This window comes from Canis lupus, chromosome 37, assembly GCF_003254725.2.
Source record: "Canis lupus dingo isolate Sandy chromosome 37, ASM325472v2, whole genome shotgun sequence".
Lineage (NCBI taxonomy): Eukaryota > Metazoa > Chordata > Mammalia > Carnivora > Canidae > Canis > Canis lupus.
Window position 1 is genome coordinate 10168759 of NC_064279.1, and position 25993 is coordinate 10194751.

At 43.4% G+C, this 25993-nt stretch overlaps 1 protein-coding gene and 1 long non-coding RNA gene across 5 annotated transcripts in view; both read left to right on the top strand.

Annotated features, from left to right (window-relative positions):
- The first annotated feature begins 548 nt into the window (after positions 1-548).
- Positions 549-8098, top strand: LOC112656604 (uncharacterized). Its single transcript, XR_003134495.3, has 2 exons — positions 549-1721; positions 7547-8098. It is a non-coding gene; the product is annotated as an uncharacterized LOC112656604 (long non-coding RNA).
- A 5984-nt stretch (positions 8099-14082) lies between these two features.
- Positions 14083-25993, top strand: part of LOC112656511 (aldehyde oxidase 4-like) — a 64365-nt gene continuing 52454 nt past the window's right edge. The window contains exons 1-4 of one of the 4 annotated variants that reach the window (XM_025441893.3): positions 14083-14348; positions 17924-17981; positions 22455-22551; positions 25620-25728. In XM_025441893.3, the coding sequence (XP_025297678.3) occupies positions 14292-14348; positions 17924-17981; positions 22455-22551; positions 25620-25728 (321 nt within the window). In that variant the 5' untranslated portion in view covers positions 14083-14291. Of the gene's footprint in view, positions 14349-16247; positions 16711-17923; positions 18076-22454; positions 22552-25590; positions 25729-25993 lie in introns of those variants that run through there. The other 3 variants (XM_049106556.1, XM_049106555.1, XM_049106557.1) reach the window with 3 other exon arrangements.

Genomic DNA, 25993 nt, shown 5'->3' on the forward strand with positions numbered 1-25993 from the left:
GGAGCGAGTCAGCCGTCCTGGGGAAGGAGCCCCGCGGTAGCCGTCCGGCGCGGGGCTCTGTGCATCCCACGCGCCGGCCCTTACTCCACGCCCCCGCCCCCCGCGCACACCCCTGCCTCTCCGGGCCCAGACCACGGGATCCTAACCCCCCGATGGGTGAAGTCGCTGCAGGCCGCGGGAGGCCCTGTTAACGCCCCCTTCCCCCCCCCAGGGGTGCACCTCTCCGCGGCTCCCGCTGTCCCCGGCTCTCAGCACACCCGCAGGGCGACCGCAGTGGCCAGCGGCCTTTCGGTCCAGGTGCACCCGGTGCCCAAAGCCCGCGCCCCGCCACCCGCCCTGGAACGTCCCGGCGCTGCACCACCCGGGCGGCGGCCGACGGAAGGGGCCCGCCACGCACCCCCTGCCGCGGGGGACGGGAGGGGGGAGGGGAGGGGAGTGGGGGAGGGGAGGGGAGCCCCGAGGCCACGACTGCGCCGGCGCGGGGCGGGGCGGCGCCCGCACGTGCAGCCCCCACCCCCCCCACCCCCCCCACCCCCCCCACCCCCCCCCCCCCGGCGGCCACAGGCACCTGCTGCGCCACGTGCGCGCTGGACCCGGCGGGTGGGCTCCCGCCCTCCAGCCTTGGCCCCGCAGGCCGCCTAGTTGCCACGCGGGCCCCGGACCCCTACCCGTCAGGGACCGTGTGACCGTGCAGGGCTCGTGGTGCCCACGTGCACCTGCTGCGCCACGTGCGCGCCGGACCCGGAGGTTAGGCTCGCACTGCTCCCCCCGCTGTTGGCCCCACAGGCCGCCTCGATGCCTCGCGGGTCCGGGACCCCTAGGCACCAGGGACCGGGGCGAGTGACCATACAGGGCTCGTGGTACCCACATGCACCTGCTGCGCCACGTGCCCAGGACCGGGCCGGTGGGCTCGCACCACTCCCCGCCCCCCGCCGTTGGCCCCGCGGGTCCAGGTCGTCTGCCTGCCAGGGACCCGAGCAGGTGACCACACAGGCCCTGCGGCGCCCACACGCACCTGCTGCGCCACGTGCGTATGGTGCCCGGCGGTTGGGCTTGCACCTCCCCCCCCCGCTGTTGGCCCCGTGGGCCGCGTGGGTCCGGGACCCCTACGCGCCAGGGACCCGAGCAGGCGACCACGCAGGCCCCGGGGCGCCCACATGCACCTGCTGAGCCACGTGTGCGCCAGACCCGGAGGTTAGGCTCGCACCCCCCCCACCGTCCCCCGCCGTTGGCCCTGCAGGCCGCCTCGTCGCCACGTGGGTCCCGACCCCTAGGCACCAGGGACCGGAGCGGGCGACCACGCAGAGCCGCGGCCACCCGGTCAGTGCCGCCGCCAGCACGTCCCTGTGACGAGCCCCTCGCCCCGCGTCCCGGGGCCGCCGCAGGGCCGAAGGGTGGCGCCGGCTGGAGCAGAGCCCTTGAGCTCGCGAAGCTCAGGCCTTTGGGGCTGTTTCCTGCAGTAGATTCCGTGTCTCCTGGAAAGCACAGGGTCGGGTCGGAACCGAAGCGGAGAACGGTTCGCGCCAGGCCCCAAAGGAATCCCGGTGCGTAAAGTTCCTGCAACCGCTTCAGACGCCTTGACGCTCCTTGAACCCATTTGTCAAACTTGCCAAAACTCAGAGAAATTCGTTTGTGCCTCAACGATGCGAATGTAATGGATGTACCTCCTGCTTTCAAGAAATGGCTTTCTTCCTTCTTCCTCTAGTGCCTGCTCGGTGCAGGTAAGAGAATTTAATTGGAACGGACCCCTGGTTTCCTAAGTGTAGGGAAGGTGTGTGTCTCCCCTTGCGACCGAACAAGGACACAGGCGCGCGTTTGCGGATGTTACCCCCAGTGGCCTGGCCTCCCTGAGAATACTGGGCCGCACATTTCACTATTGCAGAGGGGCTGTCCTCGTTTCCAGGGTGTTGGTTTGCTATGCCCTGGGCAGAACAAGGTTGTGGGCTGGATGAGGAAATCAGTGAAGACAGACCCAGAAGGAATAGCCTGGAGTGCTGTGGAGCTGCCCAGGAGGGTGAGTACAGTTGGTGCGCACTGGTTGAGCCAGTTTGTCCCATCAGTTGTCAGCTCTGTTTTTGTAGTTCGAGACCCTGACCCTGACCCACCGGGCAGATCTGCGTGCGTGTGCCACTCTGGAGATCCAGTATTCCCATCACATTCGCCCTCTTTCCAGGCCAGCAGCTATTGAACTTGGACAGCAAAATTCTGATCTTTGTGTGTCTCCTAAAAACTTTCTGTATAGACCACGGGAGAGAAACCACCAATGATTCTCATCTACAGGATATGGAAAGCTGAGAGGCTCCTCAGCTGGAACTTTGCAAACTTGTTATGCCTTTTTTTTGTTTTGTTTTGTTTTTTTTATTCATGAGAGATACACAGAGAGAGAGAGGCAGAGACACAGGCAGAGGGAGGAGCAGGCTCCATGCGGGACTCGATCCTGGGTCTCCAGGATCCCACCCTGGACTGAAGGCAGCGCTAAACCACTGAGCCACCCTGGCTGCCCAGTTATGCCTGTTTTAAATTTAATGACGCCATCGGTCTAAGCTTAGATGACAGTGAAAAAGACCCTCACTGAATGGCTTTTCTTTGTCACGCTGCTTTTGCCTATATAAAGCAAAGATTTAAAGTCGAGAAAATGTCTTTTTTAAAACTATTCTATGAAGACATCATCTTGTGCTTTGGGTTTATAATGGACAGACAAGCACTGAAAAATTTCAGGAAATTCTGTGCAATACTACAAATTAGCTTTTTAGATAAATTTTGACCCTATGAAATATTACTAAATTCTAGTTACCCTTCTGTAAGTCTTCCCTTATTTTAATAAAAGATTGATAAAGGAAAAATTTGATAGTCTAAAGATAAATTGATTTACTTGTGTTTAGCTCTTCTCATCTATTCCATACTGAATCCTCCTTCAGTTTCCATATCCCGCCAATGACTACTTGTTTTTAAAGGCTGTATTTGTTTTTGGTTTTTTGGAAGCCAAAAAGATGAGCTTTTTTAAAAGCTTAAGATAACTTTATGCTAATTGACTTTGCTTTTACTCCTTATAGGAAAAAAATAACTGAATTTTATTTATTTTTAAAGATTCATTTATGAGAGAGAGAGATGGAGAATACACACTCGAGTGGGGAGAGGGGCAGAGGGAGAGGAAGACAAAACTCCTGGCTGAGCCCAGAGCCCAACTTGGGGCGGATCTTACGAACCTGATCATGACCTGAGTCAAAACCAAGAGTCAGACACTTAACTGATTTGAGCCATCCAGGCACCCCCAAATAACTGAATACTATATTCATTAATATTATATTAATTATATTAAGTTATTACATAATTTGCAAACAAGCACATGAGAAAATACAAATCACAAGATTTGATGAGGCTTTTCCTTTGTTTTATATACTAGTTTTAAAATAGGCTCTACACATTTTTAATAATCAGTATGGGCAAATCTGTTGCACCTGAAGAGTGTTCTCTGTCCTTCATAATTATGTTTTTTGTTTAAATTTTGATAAAAGTCAATAATTTTTTAAACTTAAAGAATTTAAACTCAAATTTTGCTTCTGAAGTGATTGGGGTTTCCTCATGTTAATAAGAACCTCATATAGGGCAGCCCTGGTGGTTCAGAGGTTTAGCGCCGCCTTCAGCCCAGGGCCTGATCCTGGAGACCCATGTCTCCATGGATTGAGTCCCATGTCAGGCTCCCTGCATGGATTCTGCTTCTCCCTCTGCCTGTGTCTCTGCCCCTCTCTCTCTCTCTCTCTCTCTGTGTGTCTCTCATGAATAAATAAATAAAATCTTTTTTTAAAAAAAGAACCTCATATAAATTGATACTAATGTCAAAAGATCTAAAATAAAAAAATCAGATTTTAAATAAGTATATTTGTCGTGATTTGAGCATATTGATTCCCTAACTTTACTGCTATATTGAAAAACTATTTTTAGCTAGAGTAAGTATAGTTTACATTTAATCTCTGCTGTATAGTATGTCAAAGAATTAGGAATCCTAATTTATCTACAAAAATAATGAATACCTGTTTAGAAAGAGAGAAAATAAACAAGTTAAATATTTTTTGAGAAATAGATAAATGTTTAAAAAGAGAAATTTTGCTGGTAATTAATTATATAGTGGATTGTTTTAAAAGTTTTTGCTCCTTTTAAATCATATTCCTTGTCTTCTGAATTTTTCTCTTAGATTCCATGGATTGATTCTAAATGCTTATTACCTAATATTTGGGGCTTGAGAACAAAAGTTGATTTTATGAATGGTTTTAAACACTGGGAAGGTAATTAGTATAAACATCTTTATCTCAAATATATGGAAAATTAGGGCCACTCATAAATATTTGTTTCATATTTACACAATTTTTCACATTTACATATTTTTAAAAATGTAATCTTCATATAGTTATTATGTGTTAGCATTTATGTTCCTAGAGCTTCAACAAAGCATGGTGTTTAGTACAATTTTTTTTCCAATTGTGCATAGTATTTGCATGCTGATGTTATAAAGAAAATGAGAGTTTACACCATAACATTTCTATTCTTAGAAAAATGGGAGAACAGAAAGGGTTTTGTTGTTTCCTTACCACTTGCGGAGTTTCTTATTTAAGATGCTACGGCTAAAATAGTTTTTATTGAGCTTTTATCATTAGTCTATTAAATGAGCATAAGTGATAACCCGTGGTGACTAAAAAAACAAGGTCTTGTTTATTTTAATGCACAGGTTGACAATTCACTTGACGTTCTAGAGCTGTCATTTATTAAAGAATCATTAATTCAGTCAATAAAATGTTGGATAGAACAGTTACCTCCTAAGATGATTTTTGGAGAGGAATGTGAAGGAACTGTGGAAATAATTAAATAAAACCTATGGAAATATTTGTCATCATAAACTTCAGTGCAGTAATGTTTAGCCTTATTCTGTTCATTGAATCTTTTTCCCTAACATGTGTGCTTAAAATGAAGATTGGTTGTATTTACTACTAAAATAGATGTACTATGTTAAGGTGAGAATGGCCAAATAATCACAGCCAGGATACTTATAGGTTAAGTTCAAAAGGCATTACCACATAATATTTTTAGTATCCAAAGCATATTCAAAAAATCTCCAGTCGGGAGTATTCTAACATAAATGTTCAAATACCAAACAGTACAGAACATCAGACTTCTTCTCCTCCAATTGTTATATACACAAACAAGCTGATTTTGCAAATGGCATTGCCATACACCCACTCAACTCATTAAGTCCTTTTTGAATTCCCACTCATTCCTTTACACCCTTTGCTTTTGGGGTGCTCTTCTACATCCATCATCTCCAGCACTAGGGCAGTTCGTACGTAGGTTATGTGAAGGGTGAAAAGGATAGCAAGGTAAAGCAGGAGTTTGAACTTAGGGAGACAGTTTACGTATGATGCTGGTTGCCAGTAGTTTTTGTTGGAAATATAACAAGGAAAACAGCAACAAATATAATAATTACCAGTATTTTCATGCCTCTTTCCAGTTTACAAAGCCTTTAAATCCTGTATATAGAAATCTTCAGTATTTTTAACGGCTAAATTGTTTACCATGGTACCGACATATCATGGCCAGCTATTTTTTTCATTGAAGTGCATTTGTCCTAAATTTTTAGTAGTATAAGCAATGCAAATCTATAGGCATAAAGTTGAACATAATGGTTATATTCTAGTTCTTATTCCTAATTTTGTTTATTTGAATTTTCTCATTTCAAAGGGCACTTATAAGATTTTTAAATTATTAGATTTAAAAAAAAAAAGGTTTTGGTTTTATTTATCAATTCTACTCTTCTTGTTTTCTAAATATTTTTTTCAGTTTTTGTCGTTGTTATATACCTATATCTACTTCCTCTTGGTTTATTTTTCTTTTCTAATGAAACTTTTTTGAGTTCATTTTTAATTAGTTTTAAAATAAAAACATTTGGGGATCCCTGGGTGGCGCAGCAGTTTGGCGCCTGCCTTTGGCCCAGGGCGCGATCCTGGAGACCTGGGATCAAATCCCACATCGGGCTTCCAGTGCATGGAGCCTGCTTCTCCCTCTGCCTGTGTCTCTGCCCCTCTCTCTCTCTCACTCTCTCTCTCTGTGACTATCATAAATTTAAAAAAAAATTTTAAATAAATAAAAAAATAAAAACATTTGAAGTTAAATTTCTCCCTGAATGTAGTTTAGTTGTATCTCATAGATATTGATATATAACTTTTGCATTGCTGTTTATTAAGTCTGTATTTTCTGTTTTTATTCCTTCTTTGAACCCAAGTATTTAAAATTTAAATTTTATCTGTGGCTAGATATCTTTTTTTTTTAATCTTTAATTTTCAGTTTGATAGCATTGTGATCACAAATGATTGTTTAAATGGAAAATGAGTAGAAAATGAAATAAGGAACAGACTGGGTGGTGGGGAGGACAAAAGCATGAGCTATAGCATTAGTGAGAAGAGAAAAATAAAACAAGGCATATAAATAAGAAAAAGAATTTAAAGGGCCCAAGGCAGAGCAGAGGACTGAATTTGAGTTACTGGCATGGTAGTAGGTTTGTATTGTTGTATGGGGCACATGATGCACAGTGGTGTTAGACCAGAAAGATAAATGGAGGAAGTGTATGGGAAGAAATGCACAGGAAAGACAATCCTCTGAGAAAATCCAGCTGTTCCTTGGTTGTGATCGTACATGGAAGCCCAGCAAAAAACGTCTGGATACCACTTGATATGCTCTGATGGCCTAAACATTAAGACTTAAAACAGTAACTCTTCTGCATCATTCCTTGATCTTTTAGCTTCTTGGGTGAATTTAATTATTTCTGTATCTTCTATTAAATTGGCAGAATGGACTTCAACACAGAAAATGAGCCAAGAACCCAAACTGAGGAACCCATCCCACTTGTGTTATTTTCTTCATTCAGTCTTTTTTGAGTTCCTATTATGGCCAGGACTGTGCCATATGAAAAACACAAAAGATCAGCATCAAATTCTAAACATCTGTCTTATTTTCAGCCCATATCTGTATGCCAGTTCTTTTTGCTGAGCAGAAAGCAGGTTCTTCCATTTGAGAAAGAGCAACTGGCCAAGGCAGCAGTAACTTCCCAGCCAGACGAGAATTCCATACACCCACCGCCTCCAACACCTCCCTCCCTCCCTACAGTGACTCCCGCAGTCACCAAGGGAGCAGGACAGGAGATGGGTTCTCTGAGTCACTCCCTAATGATTTCTCTCATTGAAAGGTTTGATTAATGAAGCCACCCAGAAATACCATAGCATTCACAAGTCCCTAGGAAGGCCCTGGTTCTTAGTAGTGACCAGCCAGGGCTCTGGAGCCAGGCTGCCTAGGTTGAATCCTAGCTGTACTATTTATTAGTTAGGTTAACTAACTTGGGCAAGTTAGTTAAACTCTCGTGCCTTGGTTTTTCTGTATAAATGGACATTATAAAAGTCCTTGCCTCATTAATTTGGTTTGAGGATTAAATGGCCTAATACTTAGAACAGTGCCCAGCACATATTAAGCACTCAATAAAAATGAACTCTTATTGTTATTCCAGAATGCAGATGCCCTCACCTCTGCGCAGTCATGGAGACCATGCCGGTCCTGCAGAGAGAATGAAGCTACCAAAGAGAACACAGATACAGGACACTCAAGTTAAACAAAACCACAGCGGCATGGAGTCCTTCTCATTAGAAAGTCAAACAGACATCCAGAAAGCTGCAAAGCAAATTGGAGAGATGCCAGGACTTCAGTAGAAATCACAGATGAGGATTTCATACTTCATGACTTTTCTTTAAGCAGGTACAAAAGCAGAAAGCTGAAGAACTGTCTGCGATGAGCACTAAGAGTCCTGAAATAGAGTGGGACTCATAGAAGGACAAGAACAACATAGACCACCCAGAGGAGGATCCAGAAGGAATACATTTTATTCTCAGCCACACTGCCTAGGCTTATCATCAGTTCTTTAGTGAGGAAGAACAAGAAACCAATAGCAGACACACCCTAAAATCTTTACTATAAAGATCTCATGATAGTATGTATTCAGTCATTCTTTAAAAAAAAAAAGAGAGAGAAAAATCTTTGTAAGTGCCAGACATTGGAGACATAATGGTTAACAAGACAAATATAGACCCTGGCCACATGGGGTTTATGATCCAATAGGAGAGACTGGCATTAAACAAGCAATCACACAAACGTCATTGCAAGTTTTGATAAGTGCTCCAAAGAAATACGAAGTATGGGAGGGGGGCGGGGTCAGACAACTTCCTGAGAGAGCAACAGTAGGGCCACGCCCTGAATGATAAGAAGGCATTACTGGGAGAGAACTGCAGCAGATGGTGCCAGGAAATAACATGCTTAAGGGTTCTGGGAGGGAAAATGAGGCGTGTGGCCCAAGAACTGGGGTGTCTGTGCTAGAAATATTCTCAGTGGGATGGAGAGTCTGCGTGGGGCAGGGCCAGACCCTCAGACCATGTGGGCCATGTTAGCATCTTTGTTTTTTTCCAAATATAGGGTAAGTCACTGAAAGACTAGGCACACACAATTGACGTTGACGTATTCATATTTGTGTTTTTAATGGATCATTCCAGCTGCACTGTGGAAAACAAGTTTGAGGGACTAGAAGGGAAAAGGAAGTCCATTTGGGAGGCTTTTGGCCTGGCCACTAGAGTCAAGGCTCTGGTGAGCACAACCAGATAATGGAGGACCCTTTGCTGTGTGGAGTCCTAAAAGGCCCACATCTCTCCAGGTATGCTGCAGAGTGGCTCACAAATTCTAGAAGTCCATATGAGGTAGAGCTGCTCAAGCAGCAAAGCTTTCATTTGGATTAAATTTAGCTGAATGAAAAGGAGTCGGGAGTAACATTTAGTCATATAGAAGTTTGTGAAAAGAATGGGTTTGACCCACTGAAGTAAGCAGCTGGGAATGTGGGCAGGGACATGATTGTGCCCGCGTGCCAGAGTTTAAAGACGTCCCCTGGACGCGGGACGATTGAACCATGCATAGATAGAGCAGTTAGGTGAAGATCAGATTACCGTACAGACTTCTATCAAGAACAAAGTTGGAGAATTTGGTTTAGGTCTGTGGACAAAGTGTTGCAAATATTTCAGCCCTGAATTCAACCTGCCCCGATGGATCTTAGTAAGCCCTGCGATCGGAGGAGGTGGTGCAGGATGGAACCTGTTTGGGAGCTTTTTGCCTTTGTGGGATCCTTCCTCCCTTAAATAGCGAAAATTGTGTTTTACAACTGCATTGGTACAAAAATATAATCCAGCCTCATTTATATTCATTTTTCTCTTCTGATTTTAAAAGGAAAACATTTTCATAGACCCCTAAAGTGGGGTAATCAGCCCACCAGAGGTCAGAACCCAGGAATTGGAGGTGGGTGGGTCCTGAGAGAGAAGAGGGGGACTTGAGCTGGAAAGTGCCAATAACAGGTAGTGTTATTCTCATTGGGTCCACCCAATGGAACCTGCCTGCTTGTCCCTCCAACAAAATATACTAGGATCCAAATAAATATTCCAGTTCTGGATGGCCGGATTTTCATACTGACAGATTTCTTGTGCCCACTATCTGTGTACCAAGCAGCACTAAGAAATACAGTCTGGTAACCAAAAGTAATGTTAATATGTGTTCCAATCTTCGTGTCTCTTGAAGAATGTTCATTGAAATCTGTAACTCTTCACAACACTTCTAGAAAGCCTATTTCTTCCTAATTCTCTCAAGCCCCGCAACTGGTCTTTCTCCAAAACCCATCAAATTCTCTCCCTGGTGGGGCTTGTCCGCCTTCCCCAACTCTGAATCTTCCTTTTGTTTCCTCCACTCTGTTTCTCAGCTTGTTCTTCCAAAACAAACCACCAGAGCAGCAGGGAGGAAAAATGCCCCTCCCTGGAGAAGCAGCTAGAAGGAAGGAGTGAAGACACACCTACCTCGTCAGTCTCTGCCCTGCCACAACCGCAAAAACTAAAAGCCTTGGAAAATGACCCATTTTGTTACATCAGTGTGGAACGTACCAACAGAAATGCCCTTTGTGGAGACCAACTGTCTGCAGAGATGCAGGTGAGCCTGGGCCTACGCTGAAATGCCCGCAGAAGCCTGCTCTCTCGGCTCTCTCACGTCCAGGGGCAACTGCTGCAGAAGCCCATGTTTTACAGGAAGAAGGCAAGGGCAACGTTACCCAGCCCTCCATGGGAAAGTCTTAGTTCCTGGAGTAGATCACTGCATGGCCCAAGAATGCTGTGGAACTCTGGGCTAGCTGCTTGGTGACGGAACTGAGGGCTCTGTTTCATAGATAACCCAGAATTCAAAATCCAAATGGAGTACAGATTGTAAATTATAGACAAAATCTGTGGGAATTTGGGAGGAGGGCAGTATCTGTTGAGACCATTTAGTCCCTAAGAGCCGTATTTCTGTCTGTGTTTGATTTGTTACTGGTACTTTCCGACTGGAGAAGGCAATTCCAGGATGAGGTCTCCAGGTCTGCAAAGCAGCTGAGCTCTGAACACGGCCTGGGTCTCCAGGGAGGAGGAGACTTCCCACCCAGACAATGAGCGGTCCATAGTTTTATGTCTCTAAGCAAGCAATCCAAGCCTACTTGTCCATTTTCACGTAGTACGAGTGACTACCGCTATGTTGTTACAAGCTTAAAGAACCCTAGGTCTCTGGAAGGATCTCTGTGCTGTTAAATCTCTAACAGCTCATGTTCCAGATATACACATTTCTATTCACCAGGGAGATGCTGCAGCTCCACCTGCTTGAGGGGAAAAAAAAAAAAAGTTAATATAGCCTGGAATTGCCAATACACCTCAGGAGGGTCATACTGGGTCTTCCTACCAAGCATGTCCCATCAGTGATAAAACTGAGACAAGCCAACTGGTGGCTGGAAGGCACCCAGAGTCAGGCCTTACAGTTTTTGAAAAATTGATGGATAAAAGCCAAAGGAAATTGCACTGACATTTAAAAGCTGCAATGTTCTGCAGTGGAAACCTTATTACTCAGGGTAAAATATCTAGCATTCCAGGGAAACAGAATTACTCTCTATCTCACTAGGGAGTTGAGGAAACAAGTGTGTGAAATTATAGATGGATAGAATTGACAGGGCACAGACCCAGATGTACAAAACCTGCGACTGTATCTTCCCCCTGGTGCTTCAGAGCCCTCATTTAAAATGGAGAGTTTTATTCCTACTTCAAACATTATCATGCAGATTAAATGTGCTAAAATAGGGAAGCATTTCACAATATAGAGATAGAGATAGATACAGATGTATTGATACAGACTTAAATTTTATCTCAAGCTCCATTCCACCTGGCCGCAGAAATTCAGTCACGCTCACTTAGAGGAACCCCCTTAGTACAGTTCCTATAGTAGATTGAGGCCAGTGGCATGAGAAGAGGACACTTGCCCCTGGCATCCCTGGCCACAGCATCACCTGCCTTTGTTCCTGGTGTCTCTGCCAAGAGTTTCAAGGGCTGGTTTGAGCCTACGCTAGATTTTTTTTTTCTTTTCATGCCTGCCATAAGGACCCACTCTGAAGGCCAGGAATGTGAAATGTCCTTACTTAGACCTGAAGAATGGGGAAAGGAATGGCCAATGGCCAGGAGGAAGCATATCAGCCAATATTTCAAAGTATCTTGCCACAAGAAATGTGACTTTTTTCCTGATACTTTACAGTTCCCACGGAGTATGTGCTTACATCATCTATGAGCTGATGACTCTTAATTTGCTTCTTCAGTCTGGACTTCTCTGACCTCTGGATTCCTTTTTTTTTTTTTTTTTTTTTTATTTATGATAGTCACAGAGAGAGAGAGAGAGAGACAGAGACACAGGCAGAGGGAGAAGCAGGCTCCATGCACTGGGAGCCTGACGTGGGATTTGATCCCGGGTCTCCAGGATCGCGCCCTGGGCCAAAGGCAGGCGCCAAACCGCTGCGCCACCCAGGGATCCCTGACCTCTGGATTCCTATATCCAACTGACATGTGCACTTGGAAGTCCAATTAAGCAACTCAAACTGAAGACGCCCTGTTGGTTCTACCTCCAAAATTCATATCAATTTGTCCCGTTCTCTCTGCCTCTGCTGCCACCATCATAAACCCATCAACTTTTAATGGGAAACAGGGAAATGGCTTCAGAGCTGGTCTCCATGCTACCCTGTTACCAGCAATAACTCATTCTCTGTAGAGTGGAATGATGTAATACAAATCACATCATATTACATCTTGGCTCAAAGCTCTCTGGTGGCGTCCCTTCCCACCTAGAAACCTGCAGACTCCCTTGTCCTAGCCCCTACCATTTCTCTGACCTCCCTTCATTCCCCCATTGTCCTACCATCCACAGTCCACCACACTGGCCTTCTAACATGCCAACCTCAGTTCTTTCTCTGGGCCACTTGAGCCCCTTTTCCCATGCAGTCTCTCCGTGGGCCTTCCCGTAGGACTCAGGTCAAATGTACTCAGCACTGACTACCCTAAACTAGTCTCCTAAGTCACTTTGTATCACCTTAGCCTGTTCGTCACATTGCCCATCATCTCCTGAATTTACCTTGTGTCCCTAGTTTATTGTCCACCGCATTAGAAACACATGTCATTTTATCTAATACTTTAAGATTCCCACAGAACACACACACCCTTCCCCTCCATGAGAAGAGTGGTCTTGTCAGGCACACAGATATTTTTGAATGAATGATATTTGATACTCCTATTCCTGTCATTCATACCCATGCAATTCATGTATACGAATAAAACTACTTGTAAATCGCTGAAACAATATGCAGTATCAGACTTCCTTGACTTTACACAAATCGTTCCCTAGGCTAGACATGTCCTTTCTTTGTTCTTCTGATAAACTCTCATTGATCCTTCGAACTCCTGTTTGGGTAGGAAGCACTCAGAGAGGATGGGAACTGTGGAGGCAGGCAGGGGAGCGTGTAGCCACACTGCTCTGTTGGTGAGGACAGAGCTTGGATCTTAAAGGAAGACTGGATTGGAGTCTCTGAAGTGAATCTCTGCCCAAACCTTGAGTCTTCCTCCTTTTTAAGATAAAAAGTGAAGAAGGCAGTTTTGAATATCCAACAACCCACTTAACCATTTCCATTTGCATGTTTTTTAGGCTTTCCAAACTTAACATGTCCAAATAGAACTTATGGTGGATAGCCCCATCCACCTGGTCAACCCGAAAGCTGTGGAGACCACCTTGACTCGGCTCCCCACCCCAACACCTCACATCCAGTCTGTCAGCAAATCTGACCCCTTCTTGCCCATGTCCCCACTGTCACTCTTGTCCTAGCCTCATCAGCTCTTCACTGCGCCACTGTCTGACTTATAATCATCTCTCTTCTCCCACTCTGGCTCCCACCTTTTCGTTCTCTGCAAAACAGCCAAAGCAGTCTTTTTAAAACTTAAAATGGTTTCTGTCACCCTCGTCAAAACCCTCCAATGTCTTCCATCTTATTGAGAAGACTCAGAATAACCCTTAATATACCTGCAAGACCTCCCTACATACTCTGGAGTGCCTACTCCTCCAGCCTCATTTTCTACCAAGATTCCATCTTGAGCATGGAATCTAGAGAGCTCTAGACAATCTGGAGCAACTCCGTCACCCCTTGCCTGTGTGACACTGGGCAAGTTGTTTAATATCTGTGCTTCCATTCCTTAGTCTCTAAAGCTGTTGAAGGATTAAAGGAGTTCTGAGAACAGACTGGTGCGTGGCAAGCCTCCGTACATGTTCATGGTTTTAGGTAGTTTGATGTCATTAAATTGATGAAATTTGAAGAAACAAGGTGATTACCAAAAAAAAAAAGATTAAAGAAGGAGAATATACTTGTAGATTGTTATAATTGAGTCTTTAAAAACATATTTTAAGAAGTCTTTAGTTACACACGTGATGAAATCCTCCCATTACACAGGAAAAATCAAAGGAAGTTTTATGAGTTTTGATAGCACTGTATTGATTGATGATTTGGCCAGATAACACCCTGTTTAAAACACAGTTTTTACTATTAAAAATACATTAAAATACATTTCCCTTGGGAAACCAGTCAGACTCCAAAAGGGACAAAGACACTGGCTTGATTTGTAAGAAAGGAGGAGACAGGGCTCTGCCAAGAACCATTCCAAGTCTCTGTGGGCAGGGCAAGCAGAGAGCCGTGGTTGGTGCTCCTCATGTGGCAGTATGGCTATAAATCACCCCAGGTCAGCCTGCTGCTAACAAGGCTGATAGTTATCCAGGTGTTTGCTCTGACATAGCTACTCTTTAGAAAAAACAAACAAACCTCTATTCTGGTGGAGACCTTTTTTTTTCCTGGTATGATGGCTTCTGTTCCCAATTCTGATGAACTGATTTTTTTTGTGAATGGAAGAAAGGTAAGTTTATGAGATGATTACTGTGATTTGGGCATACCAGGGACAAAAGCCAAGCTAACTTTTTTTTTTTTTCACTGCAATGCCACTTGCTATGTCTTTATCCTCACTCAAGTCATATATAGTAGTATGAACTTGAATATTGATCATTAGTTCAAGGTTTGGTGCGAAGTATTAAGGCATGGGGGCCTTTGCTTGCTCTTTGCTTCTCTTTTGGAATCAGTAAGGAACTCCCATTTTCTTTGTTATATTACGACCAAAGTCTGGCACAGGTATGAAAAATTGTCATCCCTCCCTTTTTTTGGATATTAGCTGTACTTGAGTTCACCAATGCTATTTTAATAGAAGGCATATATGACATTGAGGACAATAGTAGCAAAGAATGATTTTGATTTTGTTTTGCCTTAATCTCACATTGAGCAATTAACTCAGAGGTTAGCATCTCTGTCTAAAATATGGAGTAATAAGTAAGCTACCTTCTCCACTTCCAAAGAGATGTGGCAACTCTAATGCTTAGCCTATGCCAGTTGTTCTCAACCTTGTACTTTAATATGCAAGAGGAATAAATGAAAAGTTTGAGGTGCTTTGGGACAATTAGAGAAAAAAACTAGTAAAGTATTAAAATGAAAAACTGCTTTGGACAGTAATTTGGTGTTAATGCTTTTGCTTCTTAAGCTTCAGTTGTTTTAGATTACTGATATTCTTCCCTAAAGGAAGAAACACAACTTTAATCAAGGCAAAATTTCTTGGGATTTTTGCCTGTCAGACAGCAGGAAAACATCATTTTTAGGAAGCCTATGAACTAAACAACAGCTTAAGAGGGGGGAAAAAAAAGAACAAAGAAGAAGTCTGGGTTTAGCAATAATATTTACCAGTAGGCCAGGATCTTGAATGACCTGAAGCCAACTGGAACATCAAAGAAATAATTGCTGAGTAACAATTTGTAGTCATTCAAAAGCTAAGAACTTTTCTGAATACGAGAAAAATGGGCTTTGCTGCTTTTCCCTTGTTGGCGAATAAAATCATTTCTCCCTTAATATCACATTAGAATGATTATTCCCTCTCCAGGTCTCCAATCTTTTGAAATCACAGCTGATATTTTGTTGTTTTTACCCTTCACTGTCTTAGAAATTTCTAAGCCAAGTTGCAGATGGCCAAAGAAGGGGAAGTTCTATACCTCTTTGAAGGAACTGGTTTTGTTGTTATTTTTGTAGTGGTTTTTCCTTTCTTTAGACCCAGGGGCACAGAGTTGAGCAAAGCACACTCATCTGGCAGTGGCACACCATCATCACAGTCTGAACAAGTCTCCTCTTTTGCTTTATGTTATTTCATTTTTGTTCTTTTTATATCCTATCTTCTCTTTATCTCCTTCCCCCATAAGCATCCACTCTTGTGCATTTTAATTATATATCCTTCCCGTCTATTTTCCATATGGCTATTTAGAATTATAGATATATCTTTGAAATATATAGTATTTGGCCTGCATGGTGTCGTGCATGAGTGTACGTGTGTGGGGGTGTGTTCTTAACAAATGCGATTGTGACTTACACATTCCCTTTTGTGACTCACCACTGTTCTTGAGATTTATCCAAGTTGTTCTTTGAAAACCTGTTACTTCTGCCTAGTAATTCTCCAGGGTGCACACATCCTTCATTCTATTTATCCAGGACCCTACGATAGACACATAGGATGCTTCCAATTCCCCACTACCCCTAAGAAACGCTGCAGTGAACATCCTATGATGTGTCTCCTCACCAACACTGGCAAGAGAATCTCTTAAGTGATATTGTACGATGCCAGTGTCATAGGTCCTGCCAGGTAGCTTTCCAGAATCCTGCACAAATTACTTTTTCCATAATTCATTGCATGACAGGTGCCAGTAGATAATTTGCCAATTTTTAATGTGCCAAACTTGTTCTAATCAGACTGCCTAAGTTTTGCTAATTTAATGGGTGTGGTATCTTCGGGGGTTTTCCTTGCATCTCTCTAGTTATTGGTGAGGTTTCTCCTCTTTTTATATACTTACTAAAAAGATCATTATTTCCTAAGTGTCTATAAATTACTGGAGGAAAAAGGATGTGCCCATACAGTTTTGTGAGTGCAGCTCTTGGTAGGACCAGTATTTCTTATATGATTACTGAAATTTTTTTTTAATGACTGGGAGTCCTGTATACTTGATAACTCAGAACTGCAGTTGGCAACCTTTAACTAATTCCCCAAAGTCTAATCTTGCCCTTCTTTTTCTTCCTTTGGAAACTGAGGCCATGTCATGTGATTGAAGGAGACAGCATTAAATCAGTGTTGTACTCATCAGGCAGCTAAAGTCGTTGGGAAGTTTCACTATTTACCTGGAATGTTGTCTCAGGTATATCAATGTCTTTATAGCATAGAGTAGTGTCGTCAGGCCGTGTTCCCCCCATTATAGGGGAAGCAGGAGGAAGTTACAGTAGTCCTGGCTTGCACACTGTCACTCCCTACCCGCTATCTTGTCCCCACCTTTGGAAATAATTTCAAAGGCCACACAATTAGAGTGTTAAAGCAAATCTAACTATAACGCCTTGTTTCTGAGATGCCACTAAGCCTCCTCCTCACATTAAGATTCCAAGTGGAGGGGTGATGGGCTCATCTCTGGCTGAGTAAAGGAGTTTGGGAAGTAGGAGGCAGCATGTGAATAATGTGGTTTGTTGCCTTCTTCTGGGATGATAAAAGTAAAAACACTTTTAGTGGAACAATGTCCTTTGCGTCTGGGTTCATCGCTGTGCTTCCTTGCAAGTTTCTCTCCCGATCTGCCTGACTATCCCTAGGAGAAGAACTGTCTGGGCCAAGGAGAGCAGACCGTTTCCATCTCATGTGCCAGCCTCAGTCTATTGGCAGTAAGAGCCAGGAGTGCACCATGAGAGGCAGAGCTAGATTCGTGCTCCCTTCTGCTCTTCCTCTGCATAGTGGCACCTCCACTTCAGTAGGGGGCTGGGAGCAGGGTATGGGAACAGGAGGGGCTCCCTTTATAACATACTCCTCCCATGACTCCGTTAAGAAATCTCTGGCGGGATGCCTGGGTGGCTCAGAGGTTGGGCGTCTGCCTTTGGCTGAGGTCTTGATCCTGGAGTCCCGGGATCGAGTCCCACATCAGGCTCCTTGCGTGAAGCCTGCTTCTCCCTCTGCCTATGTCTCTACCTCTCTCTCTGTCTGTGGCTCTCATAAGTAAATAAATAGAATCTTAAAAAAAAAAAAAAAAGGAAAGAAATCTCTGGCTAACCTCTTCTATGACTTCCTACGGTCACGTTTATCGGAGTCAGTTTTGGAATCTATATATCTGTTTTCCCATATAGGCCCTTTCTGAGTAACTATAAGGAAAAGCAATCCAGAATTTATAATTGTCATATATATTGGAAAATTCAGAGACATTGAAATAATGCTCCGTAATTTCTTTAAAATTGGCTCCAAGTGTTAGGTTTCCGTTGTTATTTTTTCCCTGTGAAGCTACCATCTGTCAAAAACATGGCCCCAAAACAATATAGAATTGCCATACATGTTTGGTATTACCCTCCTAAAATGCCTTTTCTCATTTCACAATGTAGGTCACAGAGAAGAATGCTGATCCTGAAGTAAACCTACTGTACTACCTGAGGAAAGTCCATATCCTTATATTTTACTGTAATCAGTCTGGACTGGATGGTAAAAAGTGATCATGCTAAGACTTCTAAAGAAGGTCACCCTGTATTTGCTCAAGGTAGATACCCTTGTGTTTGACTTGTAGAGTCTAGTTGGAGTTGACAAAATGCATCCAAAAGTGAGAGATTCATGCTTAATTTGTCGTATTTTTCACCCGAGCAAGACCAAAAGAATCATCCAAATATCAGCCAAAAGAAGCATGAGTGTGCTAACTTCAGAAATAACTTTGTGGCCTTTTGAGTCCCATGGTCCCCAGATGATGGTTTTATATTCAGGAGTGTTAAAGTAAAAACACCCAGCCACCTGCTCAGGGGTACATGTCACTGATAGTAGTTTCCCGTGAGGGCTTCCCTGACTTGTCACTTAAATCTTTTCATAATTCTTATTGGAGAAAACAGGGTTCTATAAATATATTTCAAAATTCTAACATAGAGCTAGTGCATTCTCAGGTCTCCACCCCTGATCTGGACATTTTTTCACTCCCTACTCCTGCAATACTTTCAACAGACCTGCAATAAATATTCAGGAAAGAATTTCTTGGGCTTGGAGGTAACTATACAGGGGAAGCACACATGATTGTGGTAGGGGTGACACAGTTCTATGAGATAAGATTGCATAGAACTGTACATACATGGTACACGTGTATGTGTAAATGCTGGAATCTGAAGAAGCTCTCTAGTCTGGTGGTCAGCATGATACCTGATACCCATGTCAACTTCCTGCTTTTGATGTTGTACTATAGCTACGTGGGATGTCATCTTTGTGGGCAGCAAGGTGACAGGTATTGTCACTGTCAGTATTTTTTTTTGCAACTTCCTATGAAACTATAAATATCTCAAAATACTAAATTAAACTATATATGCTTTTTTGAACATCTGCTGAGAGCCAGGCACTATGTCAGGCTCTGGGGATTCACAGTATACTAGATAATGTTATCCTCTCCCCTCGGGATCTTCAGTTCCTTTCCCCACTTCTGTCTTTTGGCCTCAACATACCCATCTAAAAATATGACTTCGTTTCTCCCTGCTATTTCCTTACCAAACTTATGTGCACCTGATGCCTCATTTTCTCTCTAGACTCTGTCTCTCACTACATAACCCCTTACAATCTGGTTTCCTAACCCCACATTTCACGACTCTAGCTACTATCATCCCCTAAAATCCTGTTTCACTCACTATTCCAGTACCTGGGTTTCTAGCTGAAAAAACAAAAAACAAAATCGAAAACAGAAGAAGGCCTCCCTCATTGGTTCTGCTACTTCCTGTCTATCAGCCTCACAATCTCACTCTTAGTCAGCACACCCTACCTCCTCCCTTTGATATCACTGCCGAATCCATTGCATGTCACCATGCTTTCTCTAGACATCCTAAAATGAACAGATTCACATGTATTAGGAGCAAGCTGAGAACCCATGGACTCCCAAGCAGGCATGGCCAGGGCCAGCCCTAGGCAGAATCACCCCAGCCTCCCATTGCCCCATCTCCCCACTGATTCCTCTGTCCATTCCTTTCTGGTGCCTAATATCATAAATAAGTCATTCTGAAGAAATAAGATGCACCTGAGACTTCCAGGCCCCAATCTCTGATTACAGATGCAACAGTTCTGGGATGGAGTCAGGGCTTTATTTTTTACTTGTTTCTCAAGTAGGTAATTTTCATGGATATCTGTGGGTGACCACAGGTTTTCTACCAGAGTCAGCATCCACACACATAGACACCATCACTAGCCTATTTCAGTTTTCACAGGATTCATATGGCCCTTTCCAAAGTCTTGTACATAATTTGTATTCATAGTCTTGTCTTTTTTCCCTTAAGATGGGTCCCCAATATTATACAAACTTTAGATTCCCACAAGACCTCAATCCTCTACTGACTTGGAGTCTGGCTTAGGCGTCCATCCCAAGATGGAACAGTCACACAAAGAGCAAACTTTGTTTGTAGTAGTATTCCCATCTCCCTTCCTCATTCTATTCCTTCCTTGCCCAAGGTCACCGCCTCCACTGAGTCACCTCACCCATCCCAGCTGCCCCACTAGATGTGCAATGGAATGATCCTGTAAATCACTTTCTCCAAAGGAAACATCCCAGCCTGGTTTTAAGCTCTGACCCGGGGAACCATACACCACAAAGTGAGAATGGCCTACAGCGTACTTGGAACAAGGAGGGTGTGTCATTTTAGAGTTACTTAATCTCTGTGAAATCCTGGTCCTGGGATAAAACTGGGGAAATGGAATATCTCAGAGGTTCCCTAAACTTTTGTCCTGGTTTTCCCACACTGTTCACATGCCCATACTTCTTGTAGTTCTCAAAACAATTCTCGATTCAGCTAATAAATTTTACCAAGCACCAGGTGTTCAGGTGTAAGCTAGAAGACACAACAACCTCTGCCCTAGGTCTAGAGAGGGACACAGCCAGTGGAAAAGCAAAGAGCAAGTGTGATGAGTGTAATGTTGTGGGGTCACAGGCAAAACACTCACAGCAGGCCTGGGGAGGGACGGAAGAAATGAAGATTGAGTAGGCATTTGGTGGGCAAACGGAAGGCTTGGTGGTGAAGCTATTCTAGTCAACAGCATGGGGTAGAGTCAGGAACAAGAGAATGTAGCACTTTTGAAGACCTAAAAGATTATTCTGGTGGATATAAAGAGTTGTGTGTGGTAGTGGGAGGATGTGGCAAGAGAGAGACGTGAGATCCTTGAGGCAAAGAACCAAGTTTGACCCCAATGTCACATGCCTTGCCTGGAATGGGAGACTATAGCTCACTAATGAAAGACGGGATCCCAGTGGAAATTTCAGAGTCAATTGTACACATTGGCTGCTAGTATCTAGTATCAGGGTAACTTCTTCTGGGTATGCAATAGAGCTGTGTATCTTGAAGATACTGAGAAAACTCTTCTGCTTAAAGGCCCAAAAACTAAACTTCTGATACATTATTGTTTGTATTTGACCTATGTTAGGTTGCCAGCTTTAGCATATAGAAATATAATATACCCAGTTAAATTTGAATTTGATGTATGGGACATACTTAAACCACAATATCATCTGTTTCTTATCTGAGATTCAGATTTAACTGGACTTCCTACATTTTATCTGGCAACCTACATAACGATGAGATTCAGGATGAGTCAACAGAATATGTAAGTAACTGTTTGAGTCAGGTGCTTCTGGTGGAGGAGGAGAATGGAACCATCAAACTAGTTGTTTGGTGACTAGAGAAGAAAACAACTAGTTGAATCCATTTTTCACTTTTCACTCAAGGCAATGTGAAAGTCTGTGTCACAGAGCTATTTTAAGGTCTGACACAGTGAAAACTGAAAAGTAGTTTCCGTCATTGAGTCAGAAAGCAACTAGATTCCTTTACTTGGAAATTTCATGGACTCCAAAGGCACAAAGAAAGAGTTTCTTTTCCTTTTCTGCTCTGTTCAATGGCACGTTATTACCTACTTGACGGTGAGCCCCTGCCTAGAGGTGGAAAGCTTGACTTGCTTGAGCAGGAAGAGCTGGCACAGACTGGGGACAAAAGAACAGAGGAGGGAGATGTGCAGCCTCTCTGGACCTCTGCAGAGAATCCCTCAGCTCTTTACCTCAGGGGTATCTTGACCAGATATATCTCTTTGTGGACAGCAATTTCCAAGGTGAAATTAGATTAACCTCTGCCCAAGCCAATTATGACTTCGACCCATGAAATCCTTTTTAAACTTTACCCAGAAAAGGTCCCCAAAATTCCAGTAGATTCTTATAGAACCTGAAGCAGGAGATTTACTTATATTATTTATTCTCTCTTTATGAAAACACGCAAACATCTTAAAGGGGAAGGGTACAGGGTGCCTGTTGACATTACCAGTTCAGGAGCTGTGGTTATTAAATTAATATCCTCTAATCCAATAAAAAGGTAAATGCATACATTGCTGAACAGGGCAAGTTAAACCTCCCAGAGACAGTTTTCTAAGTTGTTGCCCATGCACTGCTTCCCACCAACCCCACAGTGACCCATTGTCTACAACTCTAAATTCAAAAGCCCTTTCATACCTCATTTGGATGGAAACCCTGATCACCACAAAGCCCTTGGTAGTCTTTCTGTTTCCCACTTAGTGGGAATATCTTTATGGTTCATGCAGATATGCTAATGTGTTTGATTACCAGGTGCTGCCCTAGCCCCACTCGGGAATGCGGATCTTATTACCTTTGTAAAATAAGGAAATTTTTACATCAGAAATGCATCCAGCCTCTAGGGTTTCAGATAAGGCAGTGTGAGTCTGTAAGGATTTCTCACCTTTCATCAGTGAGCTCATTTATATGCAAAAAAATGGAACAACTCTTTAAACAAGAAACCTCAGTAAGACTCAAGAAAACCTATTACTTGTTATCAGTATCTGAGGAAGAACAGAGTAAAAAGCCAAGTGGCCTGTGCCTGTCTTTTTCCTTGACTCCCCTCCTTCCAGTCTGTCTCACAGGCACCAAGTATAGCTGTGGGGGAGGAGGCTGCGGCGCCTGTACTGTTATGGTATCAAGATACAACCCCAAGACCAAGAAGATCCAGTATCCTTTGTGTTGGGCCAAGCCCTGCCCTAGGCACATCTGGGAAGGACACCTAGCCTCCTACTTTTCCTGTCCACAGGCACTCCCTTCTGTTCTTTCCAGGTGGTTATCACAGTCACACCACCTCCAGGCCTGCTCACCCTGCAACTTCCTGAGCTCCAGATCTTTCCCATGGAGTTCAATTCCATCGGAGTATATGTGTTCTGTATGCCAATCTCTCAGGGCCATATTCTCTATTGCTATACAAATACTTCTTTGCTTTCAAGCAAGAGATTTCAGAGTAGGGAATCGGTCAAGAATGGCTTAGACACAAAGTAGTGATACATTTTCCTGGTAGAAGAGTTAGAGCTTTGACATAGGAATTTGACTAAGAAGAATGATTTGCCTGGAAGGGCTGAACAAGGTCTCTAATCACCTTGGCCTAAAATGCAAATTTGCTCACTATGATTCAAAGTGATGACATGGGAGTTGTCTGGCATGATTCCAAGTTCTTGTCTTACGTCACTGGGTGTTACTGTCCACAAATCAGGGAACTTGGGAGAGGAGAGGCAGAGGAAGGGAAAACAGTTAAGTTTAGCTTTGGACACATCACACTGGAGTAATTACGGAACACCCAGGAGGGATTGTGCACAGGCATCTAGATAGACAGTCCTATCACTCAGAGAAGAGGTCTCATCTGGAGCTATAACTCACTGGCAGCTATCAATATAAAGAGTGGTAATAAAAATAGCTAACATTTTTTGAATGCTTACTATATGCCAGGCAGTATTCAAAGTAGCTTACATATAGTATCATTTAATCCCCAAAGCAACTTTGAGATAGGCATTACTACCACTCACATTGAGAAAAGAGGAAACCAAGGCAAAGAAAGTTAAATAAGATCCTGTGGGCTGGTTGGTGATGAAGGCAGGTTTTCAGCCCTGGGCCACCTGGAATGTAGCACAGTACAGAAGAGCTTATGAGTGCAGGACATTGTAGAACAACAGACGGGGAAATGTACAAAGAAAGACACCTCACAAAGGAGAGGAAGAGGGTGTAATCAGAGTTGAAGGAGCAACAACGAGAGGAGACTGTTCCAAGAAAGTAGAAGTGGTCAATAGTATGAAACACCAGGGAGTAACCCAGTGCCATTAGATTGCTCCTGGAGCAAGGTCAGATTGCTCTTGGAGGTCAGCATCCTCCAAGGCTGGAGGATGAGGTACAGATGGCACAGGAATGGCTGAAGGGCCAGATAGTTGTGGACAGCTTTTGAAGAAACTTGACCAAGAAAGGGAAAAAAAAGATGGGCCAGCAGCTGGAGAGAGACACTGGGTTTTGTTTTGTTTTGTGTAGCAGCAGCAAACACTTGAACTTACTTTTATTTTTTTTTTAAGATTTTATTTATGTATTCATGAGAGACACAGAGAAAGAGAGAGGCAGAGACATAGGCAGAGGGAGAGGGAGAAGCAGGCTCCATGCAGGGACTTGAATTTACTTTTAAATTCAAGGGAATTTAGGGGAATAAGACTATAGAAAGGAAGTGGTTAGGAGGACTATCAGTATGGAGCAGGTCCATGAGGAGAGAAGAATAAATAGGAGTCAGAGCCCAGGGGAGTAAGAGAAAGGATTCCTGCCCTCCTGGCCTAGAACACAGGGGAGTGACTGCAACACTGGGTGAGAAGCAGTGGGCTGGGAGTAGATGGGGCTCAAGCTTCTATTTTCCAGATGAGGTAGAAAGGTAAGACTGAACAATGAACACTGGAAGAGAAAAAAGAAGAGAGTGGGTTGAGATTAAGAGGAAATAAACGTGGGGGGGGGGTACTTAGAGGATACAAAAAAACAAAAATTTATCTGTTGTACATTCTTTCTCTATACACCGAGCACTCTCTTAGGGTCTCCCATCAGGCAGCTGGGTGGTTTCCAAACACCTTTGACCATTCAAAGGGCTGGTGGAGCCAAGAGCAGCACTCTTTTTTTTTTTTTTTTTTTTTAAGATTTACTTATATATTTTTAGAGAAAGCAAGGGTGCAGGCAGGGGAGGGGCAGACAGAGAATGTCAAGCAGATTCCACGCTGAGAGCAGAGCCAGACACAAGACTCCATCTCACCACTCTAAGATAATGACCTGAGCCAAAATCGGGAGTCCAACGCTTACTGACTGAGCCTCCCAAGCGCCCCTGTCTTTTCAGAAGAACAACATGCTTACTGTCTTCTGGGGTAGGAGAATAAAGGAAAAATTTCCTGGGAGAAGGATAATTTCCCATGCCTGAAAGAGAATAGGACTTAGTCGGACGGGAATAAAGAGCTAAATTGGACTAATGAGGTCTGGACCCCATTGCCAACCAATGAGATGAGAATCTGGTGCTAACCACGTCCACTTTGTTATTAATACAGACTCTACTATGGGAAAGATGGTCAAGACAAGGGCATAAATGGGTGGCTTCCACACATGACCATACATTAGAACTGGCTGAGGAGCTTCAAAAAGCAATGAAGTGAGCCCCCCCCCCCCCAGACTCTAATTTAATTGGACTAGCATGCAAGCAGAGTGTCTGTATTTAAAAGCTGCACATGGTTGAAAATCAAATGGGCTAAACTACCCCATGGTGGAGTTTATATAAATTAGTGTGTTGTCTGAAGAGTAAAAGGTTTCCTTTCCCTAGAATAACAAATAATAAAGAATGAGAGTCTTGCTAACTCTGGGAAACGAACTAGGGGTGGTAGAAGGGGAGGAGGGCGGGGGGTGGGAGTGAATGGGTGACGGGCACTGGGTGTTATTCTGTATGTTAGTAAATTGAACACCAATAAAAAAAAAAAAAAAAAAAAAAAAAAAAAAAAAAAAAAAGAATGAGAGTCTTTTAGAGGTCTTAGACAAAAATCTTCATTATTCTTTTTCTCCATTCCTCTCTACCATTTGATGCCAGCCATATGTAATTTCTTTCCTAGTAACTTTTAGAATTCCATGGGCTTTTATCTAGCATTCTCTATATTTTCAGGGAAATATAGTCTGTGACTTTCCCGGACTCCCTGAATGATATTTCTCACTTCCCTATGATTCCAGTGTATTCTCTTTACAAATATCCATCACAGCCACTATCCAGTGACAGCATGCTTGGTGCCCATCTGCTCTCTGTATGGAGCTGCTGTCACAACAGTGGAAGGTGTAGGAAGCATCAACACCAGGATTCATCCCGTGCAGGTAAGAATGTAATGGACTGGAACAGATGTTTGTATAGGCACCCCCACATAGTCTATTGTACTCCAATTAGGTCACCAGCTTTGAAATCCTTTGTGCTTCTAAATTTTCATTTTGCCATATTCAGTGCTTCATAGCTGAAGTTCTTTATAGAGACTGATGTATAAACCAAGATTCCTCCATTGGTTTTAATATTTCTTTTTTTTAATTTTACTTAAATTCAAGTAATTAACAAATTATGTATTATTGGTTTCAGAGATAGAGGTCA